We start from the raw sequence: 19,247 nt of genomic DNA on the forward strand, positions 1-19,247 counted from the left end.
GTGCGAGAGGGACCGTCTCCATGCGCGTAGTGATGCCCTAAGTCTTTCCCATCTGGATCGTGCCTCCTGTTTTCGCCACGCTACGCATACACACGCGTGCGCGACACGCAGCACACCACCCACCCCTCAAAAGAGACCGAACAAAAAATAAAACAGAAAAGCGATAACACGTGTACATACATGCAGGAGTAAGTGAGGCCTTCGTCACAAATCGGATTCTCTCCAAAACACCGCTGGCAGACGGAGAGAAGGCTAAGGCTGCAAGTGTGTGTGTGTGTGTGTGTGTGTGTGTGTGTGTGTGTGTGTGTCGTTGTTGTTGTTGTTGTGTAACCCTTCTAACACTACGCTGCTGATCTGTAGAGTGCGCCCCACCCCGCCCCGCTCCTTCCCTCTCAGCTCTTTCTCTCCCCCCCCCCCCAACCATCACAGCATTACCTTTGTTCTTGCACAGCAACCCGTCTCCCTCTTTATTCCCCAGCGTATCAGTCAATCCTCTTCTTCTGTTTCTCATCTTTCCTTTTGGCTTCTGCTCCTCCTCAGAAGAGATGCTCCCACGTACCAGCACCTTGTCAGGCGACGCCGCGGTGGCAGGCGAGCCGCCTCCTTCACCGCGTCCTCGCACCCCTGGTCTCCCTGTCGTCACCTCCGCGTCTCACTCCTCCATGCCCTCGACGGCCGCGACGCAGATCGTCAGCCGCTGCGTCTCCTCCCCACCACCACTCACCACTGACGTCGATATCAGTGGCCCGTTCCTGCTCTACGGCCCATCCGGTCGTTTGCTGAGTCGCTATGAGCCCTCCGACCTCTGGGGGCTACTCATTTCCGAGCACACGGCGTTGAACTGCACGTACGCCCAGACAACAGTGCGGATAGGCCGAACCGGTGACTGCGATACCGTCTTAAACGACCCGCGAGTGAGCAGCACACACTTCACGATCTCGCTGGAGCTGGAGCCCTATGGGGACAGCGACCTCGTCCAAAAAATGTTCAACAGCCGGCACGCAGGCCACAGTGAAAGCAGCACTGACGGGAACGACTATGCAGTGCCTTTGTTGCCGCGTCGATCACGAGAAGGCAAGCACGCAAACGCGCACGGCGCCACCAGCTCGGCCGAGAACGACCCGGAGAGCGCCGTCCTCAGTGATCCGACATCATGGTTGACCCTGCCCAGCCCTGCAGCTACCAGAGCAGGGCAGCGGCACATTGAACAAGGGGCTACCGCCGCCACCGCCGTGACGAACTTGATCAAGAACGGAAGACCCAAAGCAAGAGCTCTTTCAGAGACGTCACTACCTGGTTGGCGAGTGCGTCGCGTGTTGCTCACCGACTGCAGCGCTAACGGCACCTACGTCAACGACGTACTCGTCGGCCGCGGGAAGTACTGCGAGCTGCACTACGGTGATGACATCAGTGTTGTGCGGGTGCTGGAAAAGAAACGTTTTCATAGTGGCTCAACTACACTGACGCCCCTAAGCAGCGAGGAGGACGAAGCACAACAGGAGGCGGAGAAGGAAGTTGCTGACTTTGTGAAAGGCAAACCCTGTGCGAAACTGCGGCACGGGAGCGAGGCAGCGTCACCGCCTCCCACGCAGCACTTCACTCGATCGTCGCGCGACGCTCTCACTGGCTGTGGCACCGTACGTGTGGGAGCTGAAGCGAATGAGGAAGGCAACTCGCCCAACAGGGACGACCCTCATGTAGCACAGATGTTCACGGCGCTCCTCTCCACGCTGTCGACGGACCACACGTACGTGGAGCGCTTCTGCTTCCACCTTTACCACGCCGAGGAGGTGGGGCGAGGCGGCGTCCCTATCACCGAGCCCGAGACGGTTGCTGCCCCTCAGAAGTCAGCGGGAGGTGGGGAAGCAAGCGAGGAACGACATGGGGAAACCCAAGCGGAGCAGAACAAGTATGACGATGCCCTGCAGCATCCCCAAACCGAGCAGAAACACAATTTACTGCATCGCACCTCTGGCGGGGTACCACGGCGACTTTCCTCCACCTCACTCGAGCCGCACGACGGGAACGGCGGCAACCCCGCGTCGCACCACAAGTCAATACGCTTCCCTGATGACCCGGTGACCACTTTCGACTCACCACCTGAAAACGCCGACGGCGATGCTGTGGTATCACCGTCAGTCTCGCTCTCTACCCTTCAGTATCGTGGCCGACACTCCTCCCTACTCAGCCCGCCTCTCCCTCCTCTTGCCCCGGTGCCGAGTGACACCGTCGCTAGCGCTGCCCCAAACCCGCACAGCAGCGCATGCTCGAGCTCCTCCAGCGTGAGCTCGTTGAGAGCGCTCTCAACGGTAGTCACCCCGCATTCCCTTCTCCGGTCACGTCCGTCTATCCGGGAGAGCTTTATCGCCCCGATCAATCTTACTGGCCGCGAGAAATCGGCGGCCCCGTCGAACGGATCCATGCAGGGTTCTATAACCGCCTCCACCGCAGAGATTCACTTTCAAGAGAGCATCGGCAGTAGACCTGCGCTGCAGTGTAAGGCTGCTGCGCAGCAAGCGCTTGCCGCACGCTGTGGGGGCAGTACCGCAAGCAGCCAGACTAACGGTGGCCTCGGTACCGTTGGAAAGATTCTGAAGGACATGCCAGCAGACATTCCCATTCGCTACGCAGTGCTGCCGTTGCGCCACCTGCAGTGGGGTGGTCGTATCGGCTTCGGCGCAAGTGGGGATGTGTTCATGGGTATCGACGTGTCAACTGCGACAGTAATTGCCATCAAAGTGCTGAAGGGCAGCTCACTTTTTCAGCCCTCGCCATCTGCTGACACGGCGGTGGCTACTGGGCACAGCAAAACCATCTCGAGAAGGCCAACAGCACCGTTGGTGCAGGACGACGCTACGATTCTCAGCTTGTCGGACATCAGCCTGAGCAACGTCACTCTCCCAGTCCCCGGCACGGCGACAGAAGTCTCAACCCCGGTTTCCCTCTCCTCTGGCTCTCCCACCACGGCACTGCCGCGGTCGGCAGGGCGAGTGGATGGCAAAGCGGACACTGCGGAACGTACGAGTATGTTACCGTCGCTCCGCTTCGCCCCATTGCAAGGCGACGACGCGAACGGAGAGTCGATTCAAGTAAGTGAGGCGTCCACACCGCTGACGCTAGTGTCCGCCGCTACGTCGTCATCAGCCTCCGTGCACGGGAACACCTCCGCAGCGCTGGTAAGCGCCTCGTCCACCTGTTGCCCCCATGCACCGGCTCAGCAGAGGTCACCTCGGCTGCAACCGCGAGATGAGCACTCTGCCTTGCCACTTCTTCGCAAGCACCTACGGGAGATTATCTTTTTAACGACGCTGCAGCACCACCGCATCGTGCACTTCCTCGGCTTCCAGTTCAGCAGCGAGGGCCGTCTGTGTCTTCTCATGGAGTACGTGGCGGGTGGCACCCTGCAGACGCTTGTCAAGAACTTTGGCGTCTTTGAGGAGAACGTGATTCGCCTGTACACGCTGCAGATCCTGGAGGGCTTGGTGTACCTGAGACGCAAGGGTGTTGTGCACGGTGACTTGAAGAGCGCGAACATCCTCGTGTCGGAGCAGGGCAGCGTTAAACTGACAGACTTTGGAACGAGTCGCTTCTTACGCACGTGTGCGGCAGAAAAGGAAACCGGAGAAGTAGCTGAGACAGGCAATGAGCAACAGAAGGCTGAAGTGCATCGCCGAGACAAGTGTCGAGAGGGCCACCACCCACCCGCAGATCTGCCGCGTCAGCCCTGTCATCACGACAACTCGGCTGGCGCCGATGCCGAGGAGGCAGATAGCGGAGGAGAGGACGTCAGCGTGGGCAACTCAGAACGATGCCGGGGCGGGTGTCGTTGCAGTAGCGACGTGGACCTCTGCTCGGATGACGTCGACAGCGCCGAGGACGACGGTTCGGAGCATCGCGTGCTCTGCGGAACACCCCTCTACATGAGCCCCGAGCTCATCCGCACGCAAGAGCCGTCCTTTGCCTCTGACATGTGGGCTTTGGGCTGTGTTGTATACGAGATGGCAACCGGTGGCGTTTTACCGTGGCGGCCTGTGCACAACTCGAGTGCGCCGACGGTTGTTTGGTACATTGGCCAGCGGAGCAAGGACGGTGAGGGGCCCTCTATGGACGATGTCTACACGGAGCGAGACCGTCTGAACCGCACCAGCAGCAACCACTCGCTTCACGAGACAGGGGATGGCGCGTATGACGAACAGAGCAGAGGGCATCGCGGCCATAGCGGCAGAGGTAGCGGCGACAGCGTGGGCCGCTTGGATCGCACTCCATCTCCTATGTTATTGGACCTCCTACAGTCTACGTTGTGCCTAAACCCAGAGCGGCGCCCCACCCCGGCGGAGCTGCTTCAGCATCCCTTTATCCGCAATGAGGCTTCAGAGGAGGCGCTCGTGCGCTGGCACGCTGTGGTGGCGGCGAACCGTTGTACCGAGATCCACGCGCTGAAGCAGCATGGCGAGGCGGTGGAGGCGGTATCACATCGCAAGATGAAGGCTGAACCTGGCGCGGCTACCAAGAGCACGTTGAGATCGGTGGGTGGAAGCGCTTCAGGAGACGACTCGCTGCACGCTCGCGCCTCGCTCTCCCCAACACGCACGTCACCCTCGCGAAAAACCATTCATGTGGAGGAGCTGGTCGACATCACCCCTGCCAAACTAGGGGGCGAAAATCCTCTGGAGACGGCATCGAAGCAGAAGCACCCTTTGCTGCACCCCCCGCCTCCGCTAGGAGAGTCGATAATGCCGCCGTTGGCGGGCACACGGCTCTCCTGCTCTGGTGAGTCATCGACGAACCTCTTGGGTGACTCCTGGGAAGAAGTGGAGTCACCGTCCTTGTTGCCGCTTCCATTGCCAGCCAGCCAGCCCAAGTTGCAGATGCCGAAGGCGCATTCCTCGCAGATCCCCTCGGTGCTTGGTGCTGGCAACCCCGACTCGCAGCCACTTATCTGCGAGCCCCCACGGCGGCCAGATATGCGTGGGCGTCGCATGGATGCATCGCAGTCAGTAATAGGTCAGTCTGCTGCAGCCCCAGAACTCCTGCCTAGCGCGTCGTACGATGCGGCGACCGTGCGGTGGTATGCCCCGCAGAGTTTCTCGGCGCCGACCAAGCTGCCCGTCTCTCGACCTCGCGCCTCCGCAGCGCCTCTTGCAGGTAGGCAACAGGCAGAACAGCAGGTGCCATACTCCATGCCAGTGGCGCAGAAAAGCACGAGCAAGTCGTACATGCATCAGCATCAGCTGTTCCTCAAGCAGAACGAGCTTGAACGTCGTCGACTCTCTTTTTTAGTGCCGCACGGCGGACGGCAAGTGCGCGGGCGCCTCCGTACCGAAGGGCCGTCGCCACCACAGCCGCAGCTGCTGCCCGTGTCCTCGGCCCCTGCTCAGGTGGGAGCTTCGATATTGCCCATGTACCCGCCTAGCTATCAGTGCGCGATGCAGCACGCAGTCCTGGAATACACACCTGGCTATAGCGATTACAATCCCCAGGTGAACACGCAAACGGTGGAGATGTGCCTTTCGCCGAGCTTCACAAGTCAATCACTCTCCATCCCAGAACAGCAGGGCGAACAGCAGAACGGGAACAACGGCAGCAGCAGGGTGGTGAGGGGGGCGCGGCCGCAGCGCAACCCCTCCCGTGAGAACGCGCTTTCGCTGCCGCTGCGAGGCAACAAGCAGAAGCACAGCAGCCGAAGAGGGAGTGCTCGAAACGCGCCGACTAACACTGCAGCGGCCAACGTATCGCCTTCACTGCACCCCAATAGCTGCATCCCCGCCATCGCAATGAGCTCCAGCCGTGTCAGGGGCCCTGTACTCTCACACACGCTACAGTATTTTGTGCCGCCGCAGCCCCTGTCCATGCAGGGACCCCACCCCGTTGTAGGAGGGTTGATCATGAAGACGGACAATCCTACTATACCCTCCCCGCTACTGTTGAACTTTACTGCGTTGATGGGCCCTCTACAGGTGCAGGACCACCGATACACACTCGGCTACAGCAGTACACCCATGTCGGCAGATCAGCTGGTCTCAAAACCACAGCAAGCGGGCGCCCAAGGGCCCATTCTCCCTCTTCCCTCAAATCCGTGCCACCGCCACACTACACACTCGCAGTCCCCTATGACACGAAGCCTAGGCTCTGGTAATAAAGACGATGAGAGCGCCGTCCAGCAGGCCTCGCTAAACAGTGTCACGGAGGTGGAGGGAGCTGTAAGCAGCACTGCCCAGCGGAACGCGCGACGTGGGAGGAAAGGTCGTCCTAACACCTTATCCTCTTCGAATCTGCTTCTCCGCCAGGGCGGCCTCCAAACTCATCGGCGCGCTTCTCCGCTGCTGAGGCAGCAGCAACAACAGCTCAGCTTGACCCACATTCACACGCGTGGGGCGGAGCATAGCGACAAACAGCAGCAGCAACAGGAAGAGTCACGCAGCACGGAGCCCTTGTGTGTAGAAAGGCTGACTGGGAAGAGCTCGTCTACGCACACGGCAGGAAAGAAGCGGCGCATTCGCACATCGTCGCGTATACCCACCAAAGCGGTGAGTCAGCGACAGCAACAACGGCGTTTGAAGCAGTAGTGAGCTCAATCTCCTGTGGACAAGGCAACGCGACAGTGAAAGCGCCAAGGTCAGCGCGACGAACGGGGACTGGCACCCATACGTGCATCTCCCTGTACGTGTCACAAGGCATGTCTCTTCTTTCCAACTCTGCGTGTGTGTGTGTGTGTGTGGGTGGGTGGGTGGGTGTGGGTGTGTATGTGCCAAGACACCTTCAAAGTATCCGCACCTCTCTGGGCATCTGCGCGTGCTCTGAAAGCGAAGTAGTCATTCATGCGATTTGGCGTTTGACGGGAGAAAAAGCGAACACCTGCCGCACGCAACACACATCTTCGTGCTTTTTTCTCTCACATGTTTTGCACTGGTGTGGGCACGCCGTTGATCTCTTTACTGTCTTTCTTTCGCTGGTGCAGGTGGAAGAGGTGATGCTATACGAACACGCGGCAATACGCAGACAGTGTCCCTCTCTCTTGCTGACCACTTCCATCTCGCTGATTCGGCTGGACTGGGCCCCACTATGCTGGTGTGCGAGGAAGCAGAAGGGTGCGCCATCACCCCGATCGCCCTTCTGCCAACGCGCTCTTAGCAAATTCAAGTGTCACTTCTCAGGAAGTTTTTTTCTCTCTTGTTTTGCCTGCCCTTGCGCGGCGCCGTGCTCGTCAGCCGAGGAAAGGGACGTTGCCACGGCGGTCTAGAGCCCCTATAGAAGTCCTCTGCTTCACCCATGCAGCCAATACACGCATACATCCATGCCGGCACGAACACCTAAAGTGCCATTCCTTCTTCACCTATGTCATTCTCCCCCCCCTCCCCTCCCTCGCTTTCTACCCCCTCCGATGCGTGTGTGTGTGTGTGGGGGGGTGTGGGCCATCGACATTCTTCCCAACACGTACACACCCCACATATGCAGATGCACAGGCACATACTACTGTACACGCAGGCACGCAACTGCTCTAGTTTGGGTGAGTTTCGGGACCGACGACAACAACGATTTGCTGTGTGCGTGTTTGTTTGCCTTCTATCACAGCTTTGTGTCCGCGATGCCGATCGACCTCCCCGTCACTGTGCCCTCACCCACCCCTGCCCCTCAATGGTTGCAGGACATTGAAAATCAGCTTCTCATCCGCAACGCGGTGGAGCTAAAGCCTTCGCAGCTGATCTTCGACAGCTATACCACTCTTCATGCCTCGGTGCTACACCTACAAGCAGTGGAGGATGAGCGACAACAGCTGCGGATGGAGCAGAGTCGGCTCACGGAGCGGGTCCGAGAGCTCGAGCGGGCGGCTGCCAACACGTCTGTGCAAACTTCGCGCGAGCGTGAGTTGGAGGCGAAGAAGGATGCCCTGCAAGATCAGCTGCAGCTGTACACGCAGCGCGAAAGTGACTACTATAAGGGACTGGCAGAGATGACGGCACTAAAGGAGAAGAAAGAGAAGCTGGAGCTTAGGTCAAGCAAGCTGGAAGCCGAGCTGGAGCAGCGCACAGCAGAGCTACAGTTGCTGCACAAGGAGTACACCTCCCTCCGCGACGAGTACAGCCGTGTACGACTGACGGTCAGCGAGGCTGATCGCTACCTACGCGATGTTAAGACCGCAAACGAGAAGATCGCGCAGCTGCAGTACCGTATCGTGGCGCTAGAGTCCGAGGTGAATATGCTACGACGCAGATTGCAGGCAGCCCTACAAGGGGATATCGCCGCCGCCGTGGACGAAAACGCGAGCGCGAACGCGAACGAAGATGGCGAGGGCACAGCAATGACCCCGAGCCCCATCTGTCGAAATTCCAGCCTGCATACGGACCCGCACACGGCCATCTCGTCGAATTCCCTCGGCGCAGAGCCCAGTCGCGCCTCCATGATTATCCCAGAGGCGCACAGTGGTAGCACGCTGCACGGGCTGTGTGTACTGGATGACGGCAAGCATTTTCTGACGTCGGGAACCGACAAACACATCCGCCTCTGGAATCGTCAAAGCGCGCAGGCGGAGAAGTACTTTTCCTCAAACAGCATCGCCCTCGCCTTGGACAGCTCGTCCCACTACTTGCTCGCCGGCTGTGCCGATCACGTCGTGCGCTTCTGGGATTTGAACAGCTTGCGGGCGCTGGAGATGACGGGGCACACGGAAAAAGTTGTCGCGGCATGTCTCTCCTCCAGTGCCCAACACGCGTTCACCGCAAGCTCGGATAGCACCATCAAGCTTTGGGACATTCGCCGGCGCGAGTCACTGCGCACGCTGCTGTGCCAGAGTACGTGCAACGACGTCACTGTGGTCGGCGACACGGTCTTCTCGGCGCATTACAACGGCAAGATCACAGTGTGGGACCGACGGACAGCGACGCGCAGCGGTGAGGTCGTCGCCCATCAGCGTGTTGCGACGTGTGTGCGTGTGAGTGCAAATGGGATGCTGTGTGTGTCCATGGGCAAAGACAACATAATATCGGTGCGCGACGCTCGCGTGTTCACCAAGGTGCTGTTCAGTACCGCTCCGGAGCAACTCACCGTGATGATGAACTGGGCTCGTCTGGCCATCGCCCCCACTGGGCATCTGTGTGCCGTGGGCAGCGGGCGGTCCTCGGATCTCCTCCTGATCCGGCTTGACGGAAGAGGACAGGGCGACGCTGAGGCGACCGACAGCATTTCATCCCCAGCATCGGTGAAAGTTCTGAAGGCATTCGTGCCGGGCTCACCATCTTACAGCAATCAGGACAGCGGTAGCATCAAGGGACCCATCTTTGGCACTGCGTGGGGTGCAAACGAAGGGGGCCCATTGGTATCCATCAGCGATGACCACAGTGTGCAGGTGTGGGAATGAAATGCACGCTGCTGGATAGACAACGAGGCGAAAAAAGAAGCGTGTGTGGGACGACGGTGCCGTGAACCCTCTACCCCCACCCCTCCGTCTCCTTCCCCCCAGCCGCCTCGCTCTCTCGCTCTCATCACCGCCAAAAGTGCCGTCCACTATAGTGCATGGATGTACCTCTCCTCATTGCTCTGCTGATTTTGCCTTTTCTCTCTCTTTTACTTCGCTGCTCCTTTGCTCTTTTTAACTTGAGCTCACGTTTGCTTTTTGTGTTCGCCGGGGTGCGATGCGTGTGTGCCGGCGGGGGGGGGGGGGGGGCGTCGATGTCGTTGCAAAGAAGTCGTTTCTTTTCGTTGTCTTTCGTTTCCTCCCACTTCTCTTTGGCGTGTCTGCGCTGCGTCACTCTCCTCCCTTCCCCTCCCGTCTTGCATTCGCTGTCTCGCTGAATGGGACACACTCAGTCCACACATAAGTACAGAGGCGCAAACAAGTGCAGCAGCAGTAACCCAAATAAAAAGACTACATCATGACGTGTACGCTGTTTCCTCATGGGGGGGACACGGCTGGTGCCCTCCTCCCTGTACGGAAGCACCGAATGAAGGAGAGCAAAGTCCCGTACTTCTTCTGGTGCGCAGCGGCTTCCGTGATGCACAGAGTGGACGCCTCGGGCGTGGATGCGCCATCTTGCAGAGCTCTTATCTTCCTGCTTCCCTCCCTTGAACAACTCGCTTGCTCTCCTGCGTACTGTTTCCCTCATTCCCCTCTCCCCTTTTCTCCTTTCTTGACTTGCGTGTCATGTGCGCTCCGCATGCGCAACCGCACCTGCACCGGCATTGATCGAGCACACGCCGTTTCCTGTACACTACACACACACACTCAAGGAAAACACTCCTGCTGTTGTTGCTCCTCCTCCAGCCGTCGCTCTTCATCCTAGTCGGCTATCTGGTGCTTTTTCCTCTTCCCCTTCTGTCTCCCCTTTTTCCTTTCTGTGTATTTCGCCTCTCCTCCTCCCTCCCCCCGTCTGCAGGTGTGAGCCTTACACTGGGCCTCCGCTTGTTTCTGTGTGTGGATGCCTGTGTCTGCCTGTCTGTCCGGTTGCCTGCCTGATTGTTATCGCGTGTCTGGATGGACCCACCTTAAGGGAAGTGTATATCAGTTCGCCTATCCCTCTCTCTCTCTCCTCCTTCACTGACACACCTAGCACATCCTACCCTTCCACTTACGTCGTCTTGCTCTTTTCATTCTTCTCTCACCTGTGCTCACCATTTTCTCCCCTTGACGCATTCCTTTTGTTTTCTCTCTTTCTTTTTTTTCCTCGTTTATGTATTTGTTGTTTTCCTACTCGTTTGTCCGCTAGCTCGCTCGCTCGCTCTCTCTCTCTCGTGTCTGTCGGTCTGTCGGTCGGTCTGCTGGCGTGCCTTTTATCACCGCTGCCTTTCTTTCGTTTTCTCTTTCGTGCCGTTCTCGTTCTCGTCGACGTGTTGTTAGTCACTTCCCCGTTCTTGGGGTGTTTGTCTTGTACTTACTTATCGGTGCAGTGAAGGCTCTCGTTTTCTCGCGTACAACTTCTCTCTGGGCCCTGGCATCAAAGTGTGCCTGCGTGAGAGAGACACACACACAGCATCACTGCACGGCAAGCTGCAACGCTACTCTGTCCCACTCACCGGGACTCTTTGTTTCTGGCTTGTTTATCGTACGTCTGCCTGATTGCAAACGACTAAGCGAGTTCCGCTTCTACTCTTTTCACCGTTAAGCTTGCTGCACTCTTTTTTGAAGTACGTGCACCAAACCTGCTTGCCTGCACACAGACGCACACACACACACACGTGTATTTCGTACAATCGTGAATTTTTATGCTGTTTGTATGCCTCATTCCTATACATGATCAGGAGCTCGTCCTTCATCTTGTAAGTATTCCTTCGCCACCTGGCTGTGTGTTCATCCCTCCCTTTCCCCCACATCAGCACAGACGCGAGCGCACGCACAAACGAATCATTAGCCCCGAGTCACCTCTCTCATTCCCTTTTCAAATTCCCCCTCCTCCCGTTTAGTCCGAGCACTGTGCCTTCTCCCGCATCTTTACTACTACGCCTGGTCACCTCTTACCACTCTGGCACAGTAACGAGCTTCTCAAAGAGCCATCTCACCCCGCGCGCCCCCAATCCAACTTAAGGAATTTTCGTACCAGAAAAAAAAAGTGAGGACTCATTATAGGCAGGACTGCACGTGAAGCGCTGTCGTGCATTTGGGTCGAAGGGAAAAGCAAGCGAGAAGTGAGCGACATTGTTCTTCGTGTCCGCTTGCTCTTTCGCTCTCGGTGTGTGCCATCGACGGTGAGGAACGCGGTAGAAAATTGGTGGAGCGAGAGAAGGCCGAAAGCAAGAAAAGGAGTGCGATTTCTTTGCAATTCCTTTTTTTTTCGCTACTTTTTTTTTTGCTTGTGTGAATGGTAACCTTGTTAAACAGAAAATAAAAAAGCCTCTGCCGTGTAGACACGTGTACCACTAACCACGTATATTGAGCCTAGACTGCACAGCGCACCCTCCCCTCTCCCCCCAAAACCCCACGCGCTCAGCTAACCGATCACGAAGAAAACACGCGCGTTTCCCTTTTTTTTGCACTCCTCCTCCTCCCCTCTTTCTCGCACTTCTTTTCGTTTGTCTCTTTTTATGTGTCTTCTCAGTTACCCTTAGCGCTTCTCTTCTTTGCTTGTCTGCCCCCCCCCCCCCCCCCACACCCCTTCTCTTTTTTTCTTCAGAGTGTACGTATTTGTGTGTATTTGTGTGTATTCGTGCGCTCACACACCCCTCTCACCCCGCACTTGCCATTCTTTTTTTTTTCTTCGTTGTTGTTCGTTATCAGCGCCATAACCGTCGCTTTGTCTTTTTCCCTTCATTTGTTTTTCGGTGTGCTGACGATTCGATAGAAGAGCCCCCCTTTCAAACATAAAACGTGGAATTGGACGGAAGAATCTGCGAAAGGGAAAAGAAAAAGCCTTCATCCTCACACACACATTTACCACAATCGTCCATTGTTTGACCAACACTGTGTGTAGTCGTGAGCCGGCTGTTTGTGCTTCGTACTCTCAGCACTCCTCGTAGTCATTCCCTCCTCGATTCCTCTATCCTGCGACTGGAGTCTTTTCTTTCTTCTCACCCCTGTGCATCTCTCGCTATTCCACTTTAGTGTCTCTTTATTTTTACTGTTGCCCGTTTGTTTTGTCATCGTGCGTTCGTTTTCTCTGAACGAGTTCAGTCATTCATTCGTTTGAGAATTGCAGCAGCGTGCCCCAGTTTTTTTTTTTCGTTTTCGTATGCCTGTGTCTATCTCCACCGCGATCGAAGCCTCTTCCCGAGACATACAGAGAGACGCTTGCGTAACGGAAACATCCATCCGCTCTTCCCGTGACTAGGAGCTGCATCCAAGCGTAGGAGAGCAAGCGCGAAGACTCCAATAAGGACTCTGCACGCACCTCCCACACTGCCAGCGGTTGTCTCTGCCACTTAACAACTCTGCTGCGGCCCGCTATCGCTTGGGCAAGTACTGGTCAGCTGGCGCGCGCACCACAGGTCGAGTACGAAAACTGAAAAAGGCAGAGCCGCACATGTAGTTGGACGGTGACGGAGAAAATCTACATCACATCTCCCCCATCCCCACCCCACCCACTCACCCACGCGCCGAGTCATCACAAGTACTATCGCCACCACCCCTCACAGAGCCTTTCCCAGTGCGAAAAAAAAATTGTTTGCAGTTTTCTTTTTCCTAGTACACGATAGCGTCACGACCACCACGACACAGGCACTACGTTTTTTTTGTTGTTGTTCTTGTCGAATCTTTCCTTCTGCATGTTGCTGGTGTTGTGTACGTACGGGTGTGTGTAAGTGGACTGTTCGCGTTGCCCTTCTCATTGAAGGTTTTTGTTATCGCTTTGCGCTGATCTCTGCCGACTCGCTTGCTAGGCTATCTCAGTCCCACTTTTGATTGGAGTGGGGTGTTGTTGTGCTCTCCGGCATACCCACACACGCGAGCGACGCACGAATTGGCAAAGCAAATCGATTGACGAAGGAAGGGCGAAAAGCTGCTCTGTCAGCAGTGCGAACACCCCCTCCTTTTGCCTCTCCGGCGGAAGGCTCCTGTGATTGACAGAGGCTGAGAGGGGGCATCCCTTCACTCTCGCCGCCCATCAATACAGCTCTCTTCCCTGACCTCATTACACTTCGACTTGCGGAGTGTGGACCACTGTAAGTACGCCTGCTCGCCCGTGCGTGTTCGGACTAGCGAACGTTGGTGTTCGTCTAGGCTGGCGTTTGGCCATTTTGCGTGTGTGGTTTCATCCGCACCGTATCCTACCAGAAGACTCAGAGGGCGTGGCTGCAAATGGTCAGCTGCAAGATGATTAGTTTGAGTAGCGGCAGCATTCTCGGGGCTTCCCTGAGCCTTGCCGTCACCACTATGGGTGCCGGCATCCTCACGCTGCCCTCCGCGTACGCAGATGCCGGCGTCATCCCTGCAACTCTAATCCTCGTCAGTGTCGGCATTATCACAGTGTTCTCGATAGACTACATCATCCTAAGTGTTGACAAGCTAGGCCGTAACTCCTACGAGGAGCTCACACGTGAGTTGCTTGGCAAGAAGGTAGAGGAAGTGGTGCGATGGATGCTGATTATTTACAACACAGGGTCTGCTATTGGCTACCTCGTCGTCTTCGAAGACCTTGTAGCGCCTATGCAGCCGCTCATCACCAGCTACCTGCCCTTGCTCACCACGCCGAAGCACTCGCTGCTTTCCTTCTGGGCCGTCGCCATCTTACCGCTCTCCTGCGTTCCCACGCTGGGAGCCCTGCACATCTCCTCCTTTCTCGCCATCTCGGCGACCAGCTTCATCTGTATTATAATCATTTTCCGCTACTTCGTCCCGGGCCCGACGAAGCTGTCTACGATGACCGCAAGCGCCATGACCATCGATACCGCGTCCGCCAACTGGTGCTGGGGTAAGGACCCTTTATTAGCTCTACCCATCATAATGTTCTCGTTCGACTGCCAATCTCTCGTGTTTCAGATATACGCAGGCCTCGACGACATGCGACGCAGCGTCATGGTGAAGGTGGCTATCATCAGCCTCATCGTCAGTGGCGTGATTCACGCCTCTGTTGGTCTTTTTGGCTACCTCTCGAACCCGGTGGACGTGCGCGACAACATCATCAGCAACTACGACCCCAACGTGGACCGCCTCTTTAAGGTTGGCTACATCTTGTACGCCACACCGATGATTCTGGCATTTGCCCTGATGATGTTTCCTATTCGCGACTCGATCTTTATCTTGTGGTATGGCTACAGCTCCGCATCAGTAGCGACGCACGTGCCACGTAGCAAGGACTTTACTCGGCTTGTAAACCAAGAAGAAGAGCTGGAGCTGATGGTGAGTGCGGGGAATGAGCATCAGTATAAATACTGTAACGGTTTTGCTGAAAAGCACAACTACGGCAGCGCCCAGAAGGAGCTGCAGCACGTCATTGAAGCGAAGAAACACCACAACAAGATTGAGCAGATTCTGCTGCGGGACCATATCATCATTAGCGTTACACTGAGTACGCTGTGCGTTGCGGTGGCCCTTTTGGTTCCTGGGATCGTGTCAGTGGTCTCATTACTTGGAGGTCTTTGTAGCTCTACGCTGTGCTTCATCGTGCCTGGTCTGTATCGCTGGCAGCTGCACAACAAGAACATTGCTCCCTGTCAAACATTTTGGGAGGTGGTGCTCATGACATTCATGATAGCCTTTGGCGTGATCGCCGCAATCTTCGGCACCGCCGTATGGATCAAGAGCATCTTCGTGTAAGAATCATTATGTAGCGAACAGAGGGTGTTGGTCCACCACGACAGTGTCTTGCGTAATTGTCTGTACGTATGCATGTGCACGTAAACTCGCAGTTGGCCTGCTGCTTCTCTCTGGTGAAACCACACGCCCTTATCGCTTTGTGTACCACCGTTTGCGTTTATATATGTTTGTCTGCGTATGTATTCTTGTTTATGGTTTGATCTTCCCTCATGCACTTGCTCAGTTGAACGTTAAGAAGCACGTACGTGTGTGCTTTCTGGACCGGCATCCGCTAGTTACCATACACTGTTCCCTTACACATCACACACACGTCACACGTCACACACCATCTATCCCCCCCCCCACAACAGAGACTAATGGATGCCCTCCCGTCTTCGTGTGTGTGCGTGTTTTCTGCTGTTTGGTCTTCTGTTCGTGTTTGGCTGTGTTCTGATGTTTTTTTCTTCTTCTCGTCCTCTTTGTCCCTCTCCTCCGCCCCCCCCCACACACACCACCTTTCTCCGTCCACTGTCTTTGCTTCTGTCGTTGGCGCCGTTCTCCCCTCCCCCTACTCACGCTCCCCTACACGCATTCCAGTGTACTATACTCCCCCCCCCTCCTCCTTTCACAGCGGGTGTGCTACCGGCTTAACTTTCGCCCCGCCTCGTGTGTACGTTGCCTCCTACGTCCCACTTTTCCTCTCCTTTGCTCACTTTTTTGTTTTCGTTGCGCTCTCCTCCGCTCATGCGCGCACAGAGACACAGACGGCAAAGCGCACACTACTTCTATAAAACAACGCAACGCATGGAAGCCGTTATCAGGTGAAGGATCAGTGGGCACCTGTCTTTGACTTCTCTCTTTTCTGGGCCACATTCCCTCGTCTCACCTCCTCTTGTGCCACTGTGGCTTCGCTTGGTGGCTCGACGAGTGTGTCTCTTCCTCTTCGACTTCGCTCTATGCGTCTCTGCTCGCCTCTCTCCCTGTCGGATTCCTTCCTGTTACGCACCCTCGATCTCCTTTTCACCCCACCCCCACCCCAATTAAGCGTGTTTTTCTGACTGAGTGCCTGCACCCATATTTCGCTATTCCATGCCAAGCGGAGAGGGGACACTGAGATAAGCGGCACAAGCGGAGACGAGAAGACCAAACAACAGCAACAACAGAGAAAAAAAAGCAACGCAACACAGCAAGCGTAGCATCAATGAGTACCAGCGTCTCTCTTGCACCTCCACCCACCCTTTGCCGGAGAAGCACGAGCAGCAATTCTCTGTAGGTGTCTCTATAAGAGTGGGAAAGGCAAGAGTGATGGAAAGCAGCAAGATAGCATGTCTAGAGACGTGTTTGCTTCTTTTATGCTACAGTGTGGAGATGAGGCACGCCGCAACGGAGTATATGCATATTGCTCAGTGCGGGGAAGGGAAAAGTAGGGAGAAGGGGTAATACATATCCCACCGACAAATTCACGCACAAGCGTGTGTGTGCGTGTGTGCCCGTAGCAGGTGAGATCATGAAACGGGGCCCTTCCGGCTACGAGACGAAGTGACGGAACACCGCTCTGTCGCTGCTCTTTCTCTCTGTCACCTTGCCAGCACCACATACGTGACTCGGACTCACGTCTTTGTGCGTACGCACCCGCATACGGGTGGCTCTATGGACAGAGAGCGAAAGCCAATCGATTGTGTTGGGGAGCTTTTTTTCGTTATTCATGAGGTCATTTTCCCTTCTGCACTTTGTTCTTCTAATCCGCTGAGGAACCGCACTTATGGTGTATGTGTGTGTGTGTGTGTGTGTGCGTTCGCAAGAATTTGCCCTCTTCTTTCGTGTTCTACGTGGCGAGGACCACTATCACAACAGGGCCCTCTCCGCAGGCGTATACGTCTGCTGTATTTGTCGTTTTCTGTCTACTTCACCTCTCTTTTGCTGTTTTTCCCAAGGCGTGTGCGACTCGTCTCGTCCCGCTGCCTTTTCTCTGATCATTCTTTATATTTCGCTTCATTTCATTGGGACACCAATTCTGGCGCTGCTGAGCCCGCCGCGTGCGCCTCTCATGTTCGTGTGTCTTTTTGGTCGCCGCGCATTGGAACACGAGGGCAGGGTCGATAAGCCGGCAAAAGCGGCGGCCTCAGACGCCCGGCCGGCATCCTCTATTACCTGCACGACGGCCGCCACCGCCACCGCCCCCGGCGCCGATCGCGCAGCTGAAGGAGGGACGAGATGGGCCGCTTGAACGCGTGACCCGATTGAGCGGTGGGCTGCATGCGCCTATTTGTGGACTGGTGCGTGGTCAAGCAACACGTTGAAAAGAGGAAAATGTTGTTCCGACTCGTTATCGTAAGCGTCTGGTGTCGCCGTAGCCTTTTTTTTATGCGCTCTGATGTTATGGCGCCTCTCCCCTCTTCCTCTAACCCCTTGCCTTCTCTCTTCCCTTGCCCGCTAGCCTTCCTCGCCTCTTTTGATTCCCTCACCTTCGCGTTAGTTTCTTCTACCCTCTAGCGCACGCTGTGGGTGTCGCATACTGGATCAACCTCAGCGTCCGCTACCGTGTCTCGTCCATAAAGGGGTCTGCGTCGATCAGGGGCAACACCAGTTCGAATTCACATGGCGCGTAGCCCGCGGCCTCCCCTGTACAAACCATGTATAGTGAAGCGATGCTGGGGAAAGTGGCGGGAGGGTGCATCCATCCTCAACTGTGGCAGAGGCTCGTTAATGTGCAATCTCGGTTAACAGAAAAGCGAGTAGGAGTGGGGCCTGTACACACAGATGAGTTGGCAAAGAGAAAGTTTAGGGAAACCCAACCAACATAAATCAAAGCACGCCCACAAACACAGTGGAAGAGAACGCTACGAAGACACTTCGTTTGTTTGTTTCACTTCTGCTTAATTGCACTCTGCTCGTTCCCCTTGCTCCCTCGCTTTCTCATCAAACAGTCACACCTCCAGATGTTTTGTGATCATCGTGTAGTACCTTCTTTTTCTCTCTTGGTTCGTGTAGCTCTTTGATTTTCTCTCTTTTCTTGATGTTCGTGTTGCGTGGTTGTTGTTGCGCTGAGACTGTATTGTCTCGTCCGTTGCTTTTAACCTATTTCGGCGTTTTTTTCTCTGTGGACATAAACCCCTTGTCCTTGGACCGTTGTGTTGGCGCTCTTTTTGGGGGTGCTCTCTCTTTCAAGCTTCAGAGCCGCCACGTCTGCGTATGTGCTCATGTACCCGTATGGTTGGGTGTAGTGCCATTAGGATGCAGCGTAGGCCAGGTTCCGGCGGTGGACTGGAAGAAGGAGCGGGCGCTGGTCTAGTTCTGCGGTTGTCGTTGCCTTCGTGTGTGTGTGTGTTTGATTGTTTGATTATCTTTGCGCACTTCTGCCTCTGTTGCCTCTGCGTCGTCTTCTCCTTACCAGACTCGGCATTCCTTTTTGTTTTTTGCTTCTCTCCCTCTCATCCTCGTTTCGTCTGGCCATTTGTGTTGTCGCTCTCCGTCTACGAGTGACTCGTATCTTTTTATTGGTATTTTTGGTTCCTTCGATGCCTACCACTTGTGGTGGGCGCGGCACTTGATTTGGCGGCTTTTGCACGAGGCTCTCTGGTCACCATTCGAGTTTTTCATTTCTCTCCCTGTAGTTTTTCTTTGGGCGATGGGGCTGTCGGTGGATGGATTGAAACGAACGCATGGAACGGCACTCGGCACGCCTTACAGAAAAGCTCTGTTATTACCGTTTGTGTGTCCTTCTTGCTGCAACCCCATACATCCTTTTTGGATGGAATTCATCACGCGTGTATCGAAGTAGGCCTCTCTGGGGTCGCCTGCATTTTCTCTCTCTTTCTCTCCCACCCACCCACCCCCCTCGCCTCCCACTTGCGGAACGTCTTTTCCATCGCCTCTCGCTTCCTCTACTAAAGCCCTTGATAAATCCGCTGCAGCGCTCGTGCACTCCACACCGCGCCGTTTCTTCCCCCCCCCCTCCTTCCGCCGTCGCACGGTGACTGCGGCACAAATCGGCCTTATTTTTTTTTGTTTTTTTTTTAATGGTCAACATATGTAAAGGTGTGTGTCGCTCGGACTGTATTTGTTTCTTTGGTCTCCCTCTTTTGTACTC

The 19,247-nt window shown here is 55.7% G+C and overlaps 3 protein-coding genes across 3 annotated transcripts, besides 1 other annotated feature; all 3 read left to right on the forward strand.

The window, feature by feature from the left end:
* Positions 1-662: 662 nt before the first annotated feature.
* On the forward strand, positions 663-6,566 carry LPMP_331480 (protein kinase, putative; the record flags this gene model as incomplete). The annotated part of the gene is made up of 1 exon (XM_010703938.1): positions 663-6,566. One exon carries the CDS (start codon positions 663-665, stop codon positions 6,564-6,566), a length of 5,904 nt encoding a protein of 1,967 aa, XP_010702240.1.
* Positions 6,567-7,585: 1,019 nt separating this feature from the next.
* Positions 7,586-9,355, forward strand: LPMP_331490 (hypothetical protein; the record flags this gene model as incomplete). Its single annotated transcript, XM_010703939.1, has 1 exon — positions 7,586-9,355. One exon carries the CDS (start codon positions 7,586-7,588, stop codon positions 9,353-9,355), a length of 1,770 nt encoding a protein of 589 aa, XP_010702241.1.
* A 4,365-nt stretch (positions 9,356-13,720) lies between these two features.
* On the forward strand, positions 13,721-15,178 carry AAT26 (amino acid permease-like protein; the record flags this gene model as incomplete). Its single annotated transcript, XM_010703940.1, has 1 exon — positions 13,721-15,178. The coding sequence occupies one exon, from the start codon at positions 13,721-13,723 to the stop codon at positions 15,176-15,178; it is 1,458 nt and encodes a 485-aa protein (XP_010702242.1).
* A 1,982-nt stretch (positions 15,179-17,160) lies between these two features.
* Positions 17,161-17,441: a repeat region.
* Positions 17,442-19,247: the final 1,806 nt, after the last annotated feature.

This window comes from Leishmania panamensis (genome assembly GCF_000755165.1).
Source record: "Leishmania panamensis strain MHOM/PA/94/PSC-1 chromosome 33 sequence".
NCBI classification, from domain to species: domain Eukaryota; phylum Euglenozoa; class Kinetoplastea; order Trypanosomatida; family Trypanosomatidae; genus Leishmania; species Leishmania panamensis.